Genomic DNA, 15,660 nt, shown 5'->3' with positions numbered 1-15,660 from the left:
ATAGTTCTTTTCTAACATCTCGTGAAGTTTTATTTCTACAGAATTGCACTTGAAAATGGAGTAGGAATGTCTGGACCAGAAACTGCCTTGAAAGATAAACTGCTTTTCATTCTTCTCTGTGCTGACTTCATTGATGCTATAGATTATTCAGAAAGTGATAAATACAAGATCATACTTGCCCTGCATTGGGAATTGATTGCATCAGAGGCAGAAGACAAAACTGAAGTACACTATGTTGAAATGAAAGAGACAAATGAATTTGAAGTACTTTGTATTTCAGTTCTATAATTGAAGTTGTCAGTGGCAGTGCAAGTTCACAGAGTAAGTGGAGATGAAAAATAATTGCAGCTAGCAATACTTTTCATATTGACAGGGAAAATAAGAATGATATTAAAAAATAAAATGAACTGTACTTTGTGCAGTTTACCCTTTGGTGGTAACTTCTTAAGCCTCTGTAACTCTGCTATACATATGAAATGTGTTAGACTGTCATAATCTGTCAGTAGTGTGTGCACACCTAGCCTGTCTCTAGTTATGAGGTGATGGGGTCAGTCTTAAACCTCAGTTGAATTTAAAAGATGAATAATGAAACTCTCCTGTTACAGAAAAATCAAAACTGGAAAGAAGAGCAAGTTAACTCTTGTGTCAGTCCTAGCCTTCCATTTGCTGTGGGCAGGAAATGGTTATGCATAAGAGGGACAGACGTTTAATAGCAATTAACCTAGTGCATCCTTCAGGTTTTTAATTTCTCGCTTTCTTGTCTGATAGAACATCTATTACAGACAATTGGTTGTTCCAGATCTGAGATGAGATAGGGATCTGTAATCTTCCTGCCTTTAGAGTAAAAGTAGCTGCAGTCTGCCTAGCTCTATGTGACACTGGTGCCTTTCAGCTGGTGTAGCAGCATCTAGATCTGCAGCACAGATGGATGCCCCCGAAATGTCTGTATTCTCAGGGCAGTCCTAGCCTGTGTTTTCTCTTGTTCATGTTTGCTTGTGCAGTATGTTCCCAGACAGGGTGCTTACAATCTTGTGATGTATTGATGGTAGCAGTCTTGCTTAAGGGTTGATAATAGCCCGTGCAGAAGTAGTGCTCTTGAAACCCATGGTGTAAGTCAGTGCAAATGGCTGATAGCTACTGAAGCTAGAGATTAAAAGGATCCCTATAATTCCCTTATGTGAGTGTCCTGAATGGCCAGGTTGTTTATCAAACCCTCCTGGGAGTTTCTCTTCTAGGAAAGTGAGAGTTGTGCTTTCAAGTAAACAACTCATCTTTTGAGACATAGTAGCTTAATTCTTTATCTATTTAAATTTACCTCCAACTCAGCAGTAATACAGTCCCTAGATACCTGCTTTTAGGTGAACTCTTCTTCAGATGTTTAAATTGTGCAGTGTTCACCTAGGGAAAAATGCTGCACAGCCTGTAAGTCCAACACTGAGCTCAGCTTGCCCTCTTCAAAACTCTGTAGTTGCAGTTGCTGCTGGTGAATCAAAATACTCTTAACAGGGAAGAATTCTGTGGGATATTGGCTGTGCAATTCAGTGGCTCTCAGCAGAGTGCTCACCTTTAATCAGCAGCTTGCATTGAATGCTTATGAATATATTTTTTTCCTTCCTCCTTGTGATTTAATTTTTTTTTCATACAAATTTAGTCACCTGGAAGAAATGTCATTTTGCAGAAAGCAGGGCTAGGTATATAGAAAATGTTCTGGTTTAGTCATTAAAAAAAAACTTTTTTGTATCATTAAATTACTTCAGCCTCAAGATGTGACAAGAGGATATAGCAATGTTTTTTCTCTCTAGTGAGACTTCAGAAATGGATGACAAAGATTTCTTGTATTTTAGGTGTATCGAATTATTTGGGCCGCTCTGGAGCAGGATTGTTTGCTGTTCAGTAAGGTCATTAGAGGTCCAACTTTGGAGGTTAAGACTAGCTTAAAAAAATCAGTTCCTTGTGTGCTATTTGTTTTTTAAACTTCACTAGTTCCTATGAATTTAAGAACTGTATACCCTGAATTCTGCTGGGAGAAATGATATCATACCCTCTTCTACTGTGTACTGTATGAACAAATAGAATCAGATTTGTTTCAATTGGAGAAAAACCTCTAGGGTCATTGAGTTCAACCACTGACCTACCCAGCACCATGGCTATTAAGCTGTGTCCTGAAGTGCCACGTCTGCACATTTTTTGAACACAATCAGGGATGGTGACTCCACCTCCTTGGGCAGCCTGTTCCAATACCTGACCGCTCTTTCAGTAAAGAAATTTTTCCTAATATTCAATTTAAACCTCCCTTGGAGCAACTTGGGGCCATTTCCTCTCATTCTGGCACTGGATACTAGGGAGAATAGACCAACACTTGCCTCACTACAAGATCCTTTCAGGTAGTGGTAGGGAGCAATGAGGTCTCTCCTCAGCCTCCTCCAGACTAAACAATCCCAGTTCCCCCAGCCACTCTTCATAAGACCTGTTCTCATCAGCTTCATTGCCCGCTCTTTGGACCCCCAGACTGAGCCCTGGGGAACACCATTTGTAACTGGAATTTGTAGTTCATTACTTTGCCCAATTCCAAGCTACCCAGTGCAAGAAGAACATGAGTTTGCTGAAGTAAGTTCAGGAAAGGGCCACAAAGATTATTATGTAGTTGGGGCGTCTGATGTGCAGGGAGAGGCTGAGAGAGATAGACTTGTCCAGCCTTTGAAAGAGACAGTTGAGGGGGACTTAGCAGTGTGCATCAATACGTGATGGGGGAAATGAAGATGGAGTCAGACTCTTTCTGTGATGCACAGATAGAGGACAAGGGGCAGCAGCCACAATTTCAAATATAGGAAATTCTATTTAAATATAAGAAAATTTCTTTTACAGTGAGGGTGATCAAACATGGGAATGAGTTAAGCACAAGAATGAGTTGCCCAGTGTGGTGGGTAGTAGAGTGAGTGTCCTTGGAGATACCCAGATCCCAAATAGATGTGGTTCTGAGCAACCTGCTGTAAGTGAGGGGCTAGGTTATAGATCTGCAGAGTACCATTCCAACCTCAACTAATCTATAATCATCTCATAACATAGTTAATACTATTTCCTATAGGTTTATGCCAGTGTTTTGTGCTCTTAGTTACTTAATACAAAAACTAAGGTAGACCTAGACATCACTGGCTCTGAAGTGCCTTGTCTGAATTCTCTGTGTTTATTCTGGCATATGCTAACTGCCAAGAAGTGTTATTGACCTGATGCTTACTTCTGATATTGCAGAGCATTTCTGTTGCTTTGAATGTCTTGTATGAGAAATTACTTTTGCTTGTGTGATAGCATCCATGGAAATGTCAATGGATCTGTCACGCCAAGTTTATACATTACTTTTTAATCCTGTAATATTTCATGATTTCTCCTTTTACTGTAACATAAAATCTTTTAATACCCTGCTAGGTGATGTTGGCTTTAAGTTTTCAACAATTTTTTCAGATGCATTATTTTTGTGCCTGCTTACTCTGTCTTTAGCTAGGTTGTTTGACTACATGTCCTTAGTCCTTAAATATAAAAACATATCACTTTGGTCAAGAAAAATAAAAGGAAGTGTTTTAGAATATGCTAGGATTTTCTGAAAATATCCCTAAAAACATGACTTCAAAAATACTTGAAAACTTAAACTATTCTAGCTGTTGCAGGCAAGACAATTTTTATCCTCTAAAGTGAAGACTTTCTCTCATTGAATAGTAAATTCGTTCTTGTAATACTCTGTATCCTTCAGCTGCTCATGAAATTATGCTGGTTTGGAACCTAACACTCTTCCAACAGAAATATCTCTAATTCTGTAGTGATGTGAACTAAGTCACTTCTGTGACTCTTCACTGTCACCTATCTGTAGTGTGTTGAACATGTGATGACTTTTCCTGTGTTCCTAAAAGAAGTATTGAGTCCAATCAGGCAGAAATTATAAATGTTTTTTAAATGATGTATCTAGACATGAAATTAGTCAAGGTTACTTTAGATTATGGACAAGTTGTGCAGTAATTATTATTGGGTAACTGTGTTTAGGGTCTTTGCTGTAATTGTACTGGTGGTTTGAGGGAGAAGGTGATAGCTTACTAAATCTCAGATTTGTTCTATCTTTCAGAGCTGTTGAGACCCAGAGTGAAGGGCAGTGTGCTCCAGTGGACTCCCTGTGGCGACGTTACAGTGAATTTGAGTTGTTGAGGAGTTATTTGTCAGTTACCTATCCACATATTGTTGTTCCACCGTTGCCAGAAAAAAGGGTAAGGGAGCTGAGGCTGCAGCTTGCTTTGTATTGTTTTTGTTATTTATTTACTGTTAACGTTCTTTTGTTTAAATAGGCTGACTTTGTTTGGCATAAGCTATCAGCAGATAATATGGATCCTGATTTTGTGGAAAGAAGAAGAATTGGTTTGGAAAACTTCTTGTTACGTGTGGCTTCACATCCTGTTCTTTGCCAAGACAAAATCTTTTATTCATTTTTAACACAGGTAAAGTGAAGTGCTTTCTAAATACCTTCTTTAGAGATTATTTATTTGAGATCATGCCCTTTTGCTCTTATTCCCTCCCATTGACCTATAGCTTGTTCTGTGTCTAGAAGGATAGAAAACATGAATAAACTTGGGGTGGAAAAGCCTTTCCCACCTTAATAGCCTACTGCAGTTGTACAATTGGCCTTCTAATGTACATTATGACTTTTTTCCAGTCCTGTTCTTAAGGCTCCCAAGACAGAATTTCCACCTCTTTGGAGCAGCGTATTGGGAACTTGACGTGTGTTGGTTGGGAAGGCTTCCCTAGGACTAAAGCTGAAATAGTTAGTGTGCTACACTGCTGGCTGCAGAGGCAGTGCTGCTTTCCAGTTCACTTCTTGGGTATTTGTACTTTCTTTAGCTCTGTGGCTTGAATTGTGATCCTTTCATATGTGTCATGTTATCACAGAAGTTGTGATCCGGTTGTCAGCTAAAGCATTGCTTTGTGCAGTTTGCAGCTTTAGGAGATGTTAGATGTTCTTGGTTTTCTGTGCTTTGATGAGAGATTCCCAAACAGCAGACTGAGCAGATACGTTACTGCAGCACGGTATAGCATGTGCATGAACCAGTGTACAGGGACAGAGAACAGTGGACTGCCAACCACTACACATGAGAAGGTGCACTGTAAACAGTTATCACCTCTATATTTTCTGTATGCTCTTGACCTCAAGCTGCAAAGATCCTTGGGGCTGCTAATAATCCAGTAGACAACAGATAATTACCCTTCTTTCTGAAGAGCTGAGCTACTTCTTCAGATACAGTTGTGGGGTTCCTGATGCCAGTTCATAGAATGAAGTAATTGAGTAGTGAAGAGAAGAGTTTTCTTTGGGGGAGTTTGATGTGTAAGCACAACATAATGACAAGTTATTCTTAACCCAGATTCTTGAAGAGATATAGGGAGGATAGCTGAGGCAGAGCCCACGTTTCCTAGAGAAACTCTTCTGATATAGGTGCTGCCATAGGGACTTGACAAAGTGTAGCACTATTAAATCAATCTGACTGAATGTTCTTTTCTTTTTTTTTTTATTTTTATTTTAGGAGGCTGGATGGAAAGAAGTGGTGAATGAGACTGGATTTCAATTAAAGGTAATTATTGTAATTGTTTGTCTTGTGACTGCTGTGACACAGAAATACTCCAGCAAACATGTTTTAGGCTATAAAAGGCTGTTTGCTGTTAGAATGAGTTGAAGGCATTGCTTTATCTATACTTGTAATCCCAAATGCAAGTACTGTTCTTAGCATGTAATAGGTAAGACTTTAGTTTTCAAGTTCTCTCTGCCTATGTGTGATGCTCAACCTTGTAATTCTGCTAGTAATGTAGAATTATGATCCTTAAGCTTCAAAACTGGTGAGCTTGAGCCCACAGCAGTGTTTTTATATGTTGTTAGTTTAGCATCATTTTAAAGATGGGTGTCAGATTTAGCCTGGTAAGAGGTACAGGGTCTCAAAAAAAACTCCAAAGGCAAGGAAAGGGGTCTCAATTGTAGGATTATCTACAAGTACAAGTTGCTGAAAGGGACTATGACAGATGGATTTGGTCCCCCTTAACAAAGTGTGTCTTGAAGTAGTAGTAGTGTCCCCACTGACATCAGTGAATTCATGATGGAAATCTTGCAGGAATAAATCATCAGGGGTTGTGTGCAGGGTAAGAACCTGTGAGAAGCTGACAGATTGCTGGGCTATGCCTGGAAAAGGAACTGTATGGTGAGATACTGAGCTTTTGTTTCATTGCAGTGTGATCAACTCAAAATCACAACTGAAAACTAGGTGGATTACGAAGAATTATTCTGAGCAGTGAGAGCTAAAGAAAATCACTGGTACTCTTATCCTCAGTGTCCAAGGGGCTTTGGTACCGACACTTAACGTTGATAGCTTAAGTTGACAATAATTCTCTTCCATCAAAGCAGTGATTGCATACTGCTCGTATTTATAAAGCAAAAAATGTAAAGCTCTCAAGCTGTGTTTTCCTAGTCAACACATCTTTATTTCAGCTTACACTCAGAGGAGTTCACAAAGTTTGTGCTGGCAGGTTACATTCAGGAGTGTACAAAGGGGTGTGTGTATGACAACTCACAGCAGATTGCTGAGAATATTTGCCTAGCTGAAACTGTGCTGTAGTAAATAAGAGATGAGCAAATCCTGTTTTCCTTCTAGATTTGACTGTAGTTCTTCTCTAAGTTTTTGCAAAAGCCTGGGAAAAAAGCATTTTTATTTTATTCAACTTCTGAAGTAATAAAGCCTTCAAGATTGGCAGTTATTTAGCACTATACTGGAGGACAAACCTCTGTTTGTTACCTGTCTTAGACTAGAATCAGACTATGCTGCTGCTGTGTCTGCTGCTGAGGCATTAAAGCAGGATGTGCCTTTTGTCCCAAAGGGTTTGAACCAAGCTAACTGAACTTTAAATTAGGCATTAACGCAGTGTAGCATGCTATAGATGAATGTTGATGTTGGAGACTGTGTTTACTCTGCCAACTGTATCATTAAATCATGCCTTTCTTCCCTGCCACCCCCAGACTTAATTTTATTCTTTAAGGGATTTGTCACTTGGGATTTTAACCCTTCCTTTAGGAAGGAGAGGATTCCCCTTTCTCTTCAGTTTACTTAAATGATTATAGGATCACAGTAGGAATTAACTATCTGAGAACTCCTTGACTGTGCCTCATTTGAGGGAGAGTTCATCTCTTAAATGATTGTGCTTGCTAGTTTTAAATAAAATTTAAGACTGGACAGACAGTTTTCCGACAGCATAATATTGCAAGGCACAAATGCTTGAAAGTGGAATTGGGGGAGTTACTGGGCTGTTAACAGCAAAGAGGAAATAACCCTGCTTGGATGGTTGAGCATTGGCAGGATCTTGGTTCCTGCCTGACAGGGTTTGCATACTTACTGAGCTCTTCCTTCAGAGCACTATGTGTGTCTGTAACAAAAGGAAAAACTTGCTCTGGAACTGTAATGCAGGAAGTGATCCTTTTCAGGTGTAACGTCCATGCTGTCCTAACAAACTGAATTGGCTTTGATGCCTACCATGTGAACAGAAATGCAGTATTTTGGAGAAGAGCTATCTAGAGGGAAGGACTCTGATCTAATGTTGCTGTGTCTCAGTGGTGTTTGCACTGTTAAAGAATGTGTGGGCAGCACATGTAGGTGCATCTGAACAACTTGCAGTCGCATTGTGTAATGACCCATGGGAATGGAGCAGTTAGAGGTCTGCAGAACACTGAATAAACATAAAGCCTGGGATTTGGAGTTATTGCAGCATTTTGTGTTCCCTGTGCTATCTTGGTCATGCTTCCCCATGCTGCCTTTGTCTTCCCTTCACAAGATATTCTTAGAGGGTTGCTGCATGTAGTGATAACAATGAACCTGTTTTCTTCTAGTATCAGAAACTCACTTGTAGGTATCATTCACTTGCCTTTTGGTTTGTAGATTGTTTTGTATTGCTGGTTGGGTGATTGGAAGAAGTACAGCTAAAGTCAGTAAGATTTTCATCAGTACATCTTACCCTAGTTGCAAGAAAGAGGCTACTTTGCTCTCAACTTGGATAGTGTCCTCAGTGTCCCCAAGTTATGGAATTGGTTCCAGGTGAAAGAAACTTGTGGTGATATGTTGTATCTTCTGATATGTCATATCTTCTGCTCAGCCCAAATGCAGTTAGAGGCAGAACAGTCTCAAGCTGTGTTTTGTCTCATCTGTAGAAGTTATTAGAAGGGCCCTAAAAGGAGGACTCTGTTCTTGATTTGGGAAAACAGTGTTCCCTTCACTGTCAAATTCATAATAGCTCTTCAAGCTCCAAGTTGGCTGTAACAGTGTACAAAATATTCTTGTGTCACATACCAGCACTAACAAATACTGCTGAAGTAACTGTAAGAGTGCACTATAGGAAATCCATGCACATCACAAGATGGGTTCACTTTTCTTTCACTGAAGAGAGATGTCTTGATCAAAAGTAAACTCCAGCCATTTTTCCCCGAGTTAAAGTATGTATGCAGTACAGATGAGCCCTGAGTGAGCTGCATGTAAAATGCTGTATAGAAATGAAAAGTGGTGATGTGGGACCTCTGTGGATGAGGCTTGAATATCTCATCTCTGTTGGCATCTTATTAAGAGTAAATGACTGTTACACAGTTCAATGTTCACTTAAACAAAAAAAACACACGCACAAAAAAAAACACCAAACCAAAAAACCCTCCAAAACCCCACAACACTAAATCCACTAACTCCTCAGAGATTCTGTACTGCTCTTGCAGTCATTGGTAAGCCAGCATCTCAAAAAGTTAAGTAGCCAGTTACCTTTTTAATTGGGTATTGACCTTTATTCTGTAGAGGGTTATGTATGCTATGATATAAAAAAAAAAGAACATTGTATTAAAAATAGCTCTATTCTGGTATACAAATTACATATTTTCTGTAAAGCAAGTCATAAAATAAGAGAACACCATATATAAGGTTTTGATTTCACTGGGGAACTGTTCCTAGTAATAAAGAGCATATAGAGGTCACTCTACCACTGGTTTTATTTGGTTTGAAAAATATAAAATAGCTCGTCCATATGGTCTTATGTTACCTAACTGCTTCATCTAAAAAGAATGTAGGGCTGCGTATCTTGACTCCATGATTTGTGTAGCATTTCAGAAGGGACTATTTTTGTGGGATTTGGATTATGCCAGCTTAATTTTAGTGGATACTGTTTACATCCTAGCTCATGAAAATAGCTTTTTTTTTTTTTTACTTTTTAATAAAAAATCTGACATGTAGGACACCTAGTGTCAACTTGTTCAGTGTTTGAAGATTTAAATATGTAAGGAAGGCAAGATTTTTTTTTTCTAATAGTGGTGCCAGAAGGCTGAGATTTTTTTTTTTTTTGTCACTGGAATTTAATTGCATTCAATTAACAAAGCTTTTCTTTTTCCCCCCTTTTCAGGCAGATTCCAGATTAAAAGCTCTTAATGCAACATTCAGAGTGAAAAACCCAGACAAGTAAGATTCCACATCCTTCTTCCCTCTCTTTGCCTTTTTCAGTTACAGCGGTAACTTCAGATAACAGAATATTCTATCTCCTTAGAATAAATTCAGAAGAGAAAAATTATCTTTCTGCACTTAAATCTTAAGAGAATCCCAGTAAGGAGGTAGTGTGAAAAGGTTTGATAAATCTTGTTTATAGGAGCAGGAAGCTTTCATAAAAATGCATCACTTTATGCAAAATGAGTCTTTCATTTTAGTTAGTTTAAGAGGAAAGGAAAAAAACCCCAGACCCAGAAAAAGAACTTATTAATATTTGCTTGCAAAGTCTTTCCAAGCATGAACAGAATACAGATTGACAGTAGGTCTTTCCAAAAATCTGCTGTTGTACAATTCTGGATGTGTGCACCCTGGTGTTGAAGTTCATAGTTCCCTTCAAGCTGCCAGTTTCCCCAGATGCTTTTGCAAGTTCGGAGGTCATTTTAGCTCTGTTGCAGTTTAGGAAGCTCTGAGACAGACCATACAGCAATCTTCTGGTTTAGAAAAAATGGTGAGAAGTGTTATGGGAGGTTCATCATATCCTATGTGGTGAGGAGGCTAAAGAGTTTTTACTTCTGCAACAGTTAGAAACGTTGCAGCAATAGGATCAAGAGATGTTACTGTTTGCCATCAAACTTTAGAGACCCATATGAAGTGTCCTTGTGGGTTCATCTGCTGTCTAGGAGTGGCAGTAGGAGATACTGTTTAGGAAGAGTCCATGTGCCTGGCTGTGCTGTCTCTTCCCTTTGTGCTTCCCTAGCACCCATGGGTATTGTGTTAAAGACTTTAGAGGGCATGTACCTTCCTAAAGGTCTTTAGAGGCTTGTTGGTGAGCTCATACAGTCACTCCTTTTTTATTGTGTTTGCTTTTGTCACTTCTGTGACAGAAAAGTAGCTTTTAACTAGGGTTTAATACAAAAGAGAACAGTCATGAATGAGATTGAATGATAGGAATTCCCTCAAATCCCTACTGGTGAAATTGGCCCCTTGTTTGAATGTTTCATTCTCTATCATCTTCATCTGTGCCTAGTAAGAGTTGACTTTTCCTGCTTTCACAGCAGGGAAGCTTTGCCTGTAGCATGCCTAAAGGTGTTGGGTGGGCAAGAATGGTTAAGGCTGAGATGAGGAATAGACTGTTGTTACCCTTTGAAGTAACTGAATGTGTCAGAAAGTAAAGCTGTTGTGAGAAGTGTCTTGGTAAAAAGCAGGAAAGAGTTAATACAAAGGTGGGCTCATATCAAAACCAGTCCCTGAGTATTTCTCTCAGCAAAGACTTCACAGCACTTTAGACATATGGCAAATGCTTTCTGTTGTATTCTGTCAGCTGCATAGCGTCCAAATTGAACTTTTGGATGAAAGTTGTTGAATGAATAACTGATGAGCATAACTTCTTGGGAGTTTTGTTTTGTTTTTGTTTGTTTTAAATCAAGGACAGCCTTTTAGCCTAGCCTTGCTCAGCCTAGCACACTCAGCTTGAGCTGCCTGGAATCTGATGCCTTGCCTTTGGTTCTTGTGTGAGTGGGTGGTAAAGTGGGGTCAGCAAGCTCATCTTGCCAAAACAAAAGATCTGACTGCTGTGTGGAGTGTAGGCTTTCAGTACCAGGAAGAGTTCAGGTGAAGAAGGATTGCTTTGTGGTCCTGTGGAGCTGCACCTTTCAGCTTAGAGCAACATGAGGAGCTTTACACAGCTTGAAATGATGTTGCTCTAGGAGCTCAGGTGCGGTTGGGAAACTAAATCTCCTCCTGTGGGAAGCATTTAATAACTTTAATGATGAAATTACGTGGTGATACAAATGTGGCATTCTGGTGTTCAGCAGTAATTTGTATCTACTGCAGAGCTCTAATTTGGCCTCATGGCACCTGTCCTCGTGTTCCCTTCTGTGCTTTAATCAAAACAGTAGCTTTCTTAGTGAAGAAGATTTCTTCTTGGTTTCCTTAGAAAACACTGAATTCTTTTGTAAGGCAAAAATGGGGAAAAAAAACCCCAACAACACACCTTTTTTGTTTTGTCTGTTTAGTTGGACAAGTAGCTTGTCCTGTAGTGGGCAGAGCTGGAGCATCTTGCTTCACAAAATGGGAAAATAGTGCTGCCCTCTGATGTTGGAGGGAGTACTGCAGAGTCAAATGCACAAAGTAGTGCTGTCTGCTGTAAATTTTCTTCTTTGCTCTTGTCTTTGAAAGATCTTTTTGAGAAGAAACCTGGGGGTGATCCTACAGAAATATGACCTGATCTGTTCTTCATTTGAGTCTGAAGTTATACTCAATACTCAAATAAATATCTATAGTCTGTTGATAGTGTTGCAGAACCAGTAAAACCAAAACTAGTTAAAAAAGCCTCAGTTGCTGAGTGCCAAAACTGCCTTGTGTCGTGCTCTATTATGATGCACTGGAAAGTAAACACCCTTTGTGTGCCTCACCAGGCTCAGTTTGGAAATTACTTTATAAACTGTATTTTTTAATTAGTTCTTTTTTTTTTCTTTTTTTTTTTTTTTTTTACACAGACAAGAGTTAGGCTTAAGCAAATACTGGAGAGATAAACCTTTGATCTGCAGCAGACCCAGTCTCTTTTAATTTTTCAGGAAAACATGTTTTTAGACTTGCAAAATTTTCCACCTTCACAGAATATTGGATGAAAAACCAACATCACTTTGGTTTATGGTTTTCTGAGACAATAAAAAGAATCTAGTTCTGCAGTAGTAATTATTTTATTATTTTATTTTTTTTAATGGAGGAATTGACGTGGGGCGAAGAGGTATTGCTGCTGGAATCCAGGATACTTAACGTCCTCTTAGGTTCCTGACTCTTCCCTTCAGGGAGTATGGCATTCCTGAAAGATTTCTTGCCACAAAACAGGATAAATAAAACTTTTCATTATAAATTTCTGAAGTGGAAAGGGGAGTCTTCCTGAGTTGAAGGCATGCTTTCTAATCTTTTGTTTTGAGTTCAATTATTTCAAGTATCTTCACTGTACATGTCTGCAGCTGTCTGACATGCAGCCCTGGTGCATATTTTATAAAGTGTAAACTGAAAAGATTGCTCTCTAAACCCCACTGTGCAGATCAATGACTATGTTTATTTTTCCCATACAGTTTCTCTGCTGACTTTTAAATCTCTTTATGTACTTTAACCCTGTGTGTGTCATTATCTTATAAAAGATGCTCCTTGGAGATAAAAAAAAATACTAGAAATTGTAATAAAGCTTCTACTTCCTGAATGTAAGGAGGAGAATATTTTAGGGGAAGACTTCCTGCTGAGGGAAGAAGAGGTGTTAAAAGGAAAACACTGGAATTTCATACTTGGTCACCCGACACAAGTGACCTGACTTACTTCAGTAAGACCTCTTGGGTATAAACTGTTCTGAAATACAAAGCCTGACTGTGTGCCTGTGGTGGGAGGAGGGATGAAGGAGGATGTTTTATGCTTGAACATAAATCCATAAATCTAGGATGATAATCTTAATCTCCCATTCCTTAATTCTAATTGTGTTTTTCAATATTACTTATTTATTTTCAGATTGTTTCATAATTTAGGTGATGCTCTTTCTGGCTCCCCATCTGGATGAAATATGTTGTTGTGTATCAAAGCATCTCATGAGTTAGACTTGTGTGTAGTAGAAAGGGTTTAGGACTACAGAAGTGGCTGTTGTTCTGGCTTGATTGGTTACCTGTCACTAGCAAAGCTATGGCAGCTGCCTCTGCTCTGTGATGAGGATGAGCCAAGTCTATGAACTAAAACCACCATCAAGGCTTAACTGAGGTAGCAGATAAAATGTTTCTTTCCTTCTGTCATGGCAGGCCAGCAGTGTGCACAGGGTCACTTGTGATGGGTTACCCAACTGTTGTCTTGCCAAGTTATAATGACGTGGTAGCTTTTAGCTGTGCGTGACTCCTGTGCAGGTACAGGTTGCAATAAGTTTTTATATATAACAAGTAACAGTTCCCTTACGGCTTAGCTTTAGAGGAATTGTTACAGTTATGAATACTTCCTGGCACTTCTGAAAAGCTGTGCTTAAAGCTGGCTAGATGGCAGCTTTAAAGTAAAATACTTTTGTCAGTTTGGAAACATGAACACGTTTTTATGAAGAAATACATACACTTCGGCAGATTTTGGCTTTGTACTTACTTGAAGCTTTCCTATTCGCTCATGCTTGCTTTTATAAATCCCCCTTCCCCTTTGGTTTGTTTGTTTGTTTGTTTTAAGGACCAGCAAACTATAGTGATTTACATTTAAAAAGTAGCAGTTTTGCAAGTGTTGGGTTGTTTGCGTTAGGGAAATTAAATTCTGCAGTCACTTCTTTAAGAATCTTCAGCTAATTCCACTTCAGCATAATCCAGGCTGGGTCTTGCTGGCTGTAGCATTGTGGCTGTGTCTTGCATCCTGTGAAAGCTTGCTTTCATGATGGCTAATGATGTACTATCTGTTTTCTGCTCCCAGGAGATTTACTGAGCTAAAACACTATAGCGATGAACTGCAGTCTGTCATATCACACCTTCTGCGAGTCAGAGCTGTAAGTATTTCCCATGTGTGTCGTGACAAATAGTACAATTTATTTCTAAGGTAGTATTTCTTGTTTAGTCAAGAGAACTGGTATATGTGCTCTAGAGTAAGGGTGGTTTGGCCTGAGAGAGTCTGACTCTGGAGTGTGGGGCAGGAGATGGCAAGGGGGAAGGGCACTGACTTAGTACAGGTTTGTTGAGGAAAGAGTTCTAAATGTGGTGGTTGAGCTCGACAGTCAGTGGAGGAGCAAATGCTTCCATCTTGCTAATCTGCCTTCTCCACTGATGTCCATGTATCAGAGGGAGGTGTTTAAGGAGGCTTGAGATGTCTGCTTCTCTCTACTCAGCAGGCAAGTTGCTTTTGCTGGATATCTGGGCTAGGAAGGGCCCTAAACCACAGTTTCCTGGTCAGGCATGTAATACTTTGTTTTCCAGGATTTTTGGTTTGATTTGTGTGTGCTTCCTAGCACACTTTTTCATTTTTGGAATGTTTTTCAATCTGTAATAAATAATGTTCTTTCTGATGATGACACAATTATGTCATGCACCAAGATACTCTATGGGTTGAGAATGGAAGATTTTTTTTTTGAAGTCACAAGAAGGAAATAGAAAATTACAGTTCCAATAATGACTATGACACTGCTTTTTAGTATGTTCAACACGGATTTAATTTTTAATGAAATCTGTGGCAGAGGGGACAGTAACAGATTGTTCTGTTGTGCTGAGGTTCTTGAGGACTGCTCACTGGCATCCTGCTGACACTTGCTTTTTGCAGGCGATTTGCTTATATTTCCTTTCTACTGCTCTGACAGACCAATAGTGGTAACTCTCGCCAAACTTCAGTTTCATTCATTGCTACATCACAATTACAAGGGCATTATTTGGGTTACAACTCGCACTTCAGAGCACAAACGTGGTCTCCTCTCCTGAGGTTTTTTGCCAGCGTCATAGTGCTGGCTGCAGCAGGTATTTACTCTCCAAACAGCTGAAATGAAGCATCTAGCTTGATCACTAAGTCCTGCAATGGATAGCTCATTTCCTTTCCTTTTTTTTCACTGAGCTACAGGGAAAAAATCAAGTCACTTGTTAAAATTTTAGGCAGGCTTTTCTTATAGCCTTGGTGACAGGATGGACTTTTTGTCTTGCCATCATTCTGTTTAAATATGTGATTGTATGTATAAATTTGGCACTATTTGGATAAATTTGGCATTATTTGCCTTATATCTGCTTAAAAAAAAACCTGAAGATGACTTGATTATTTGTGGTCTCCATAGGCATGACCTATACATGAATGCCTCCAAAGAAATATTTAAAATGTTACTTTTCAATATAGCTTTGATTGTGACTTCAGTCTTCAAAGACTTAACGCTGTTGATTTTTCTTTCAGTAGTGGCTTAGATTAGATTTAGGCCTAATCTTTGTTTACCTTTGTAAAAACATTAAGGCTTTAGCCTGAAGTTTGTGTTTGGATTTTCACAAAGCAATTGCATTTGATGTTGATGACCAAAATCTGACTCTAAAATGTTTTAGAGGGTAGCAGACCGGCTATATGGTGTCTATAAAGTCCATGGCAACTATGGAAGAGTGTTCAGGTGAGTTCATACAGTTCTTAAATATATTCATAGGCAGACAGATGAGGAGGGAGG

The 15,660-nt window shown here is 39.2% G+C and overlaps 1 protein-coding gene across 1 annotated transcript in view; it reads left to right on the top strand.

Annotated features, from left to right (window-relative positions):
- SNX4 (sorting nexin 4) overlaps positions 1 to 15,660 on the top strand; it is a 33,312-nt gene that overhangs the window by 7,876 nt on the left and 9,776 nt on the right. Inside the window, exons 3-8 of the mRNA XM_054381183.1 lie at positions 4,112 to 4,250; positions 4,329 to 4,478; positions 5,556 to 5,603; positions 9,442 to 9,497; positions 13,953 to 14,025; positions 15,545 to 15,606. Coding sequence (XP_054237158.1) covers positions 4,112 to 4,250; positions 4,329 to 4,478; positions 5,556 to 5,603; positions 9,442 to 9,497; positions 13,953 to 14,025; positions 15,545 to 15,606 — 528 coding nt within the window. The remainder of the gene's footprint in view (positions 1 to 4,111; positions 4,251 to 4,328; positions 4,479 to 5,555; positions 5,604 to 9,441; positions 9,498 to 13,952; positions 14,026 to 15,544; positions 15,607 to 15,660) is intronic.

Source organism: Indicator indicator, chromosome 5, assembly GCF_027791375.1.
Source record: "Indicator indicator isolate 239-I01 chromosome 5, UM_Iind_1.1, whole genome shotgun sequence".
NCBI classification, from domain to species: domain Eukaryota; kingdom Metazoa; phylum Chordata; class Aves; order Piciformes; family Indicatoridae; genus Indicator; species Indicator indicator.
The sequence above is the reverse complement of the archived record's forward strand: the minus strand, read 5'-3'. Positions and strand labels throughout refer to the sequence as shown.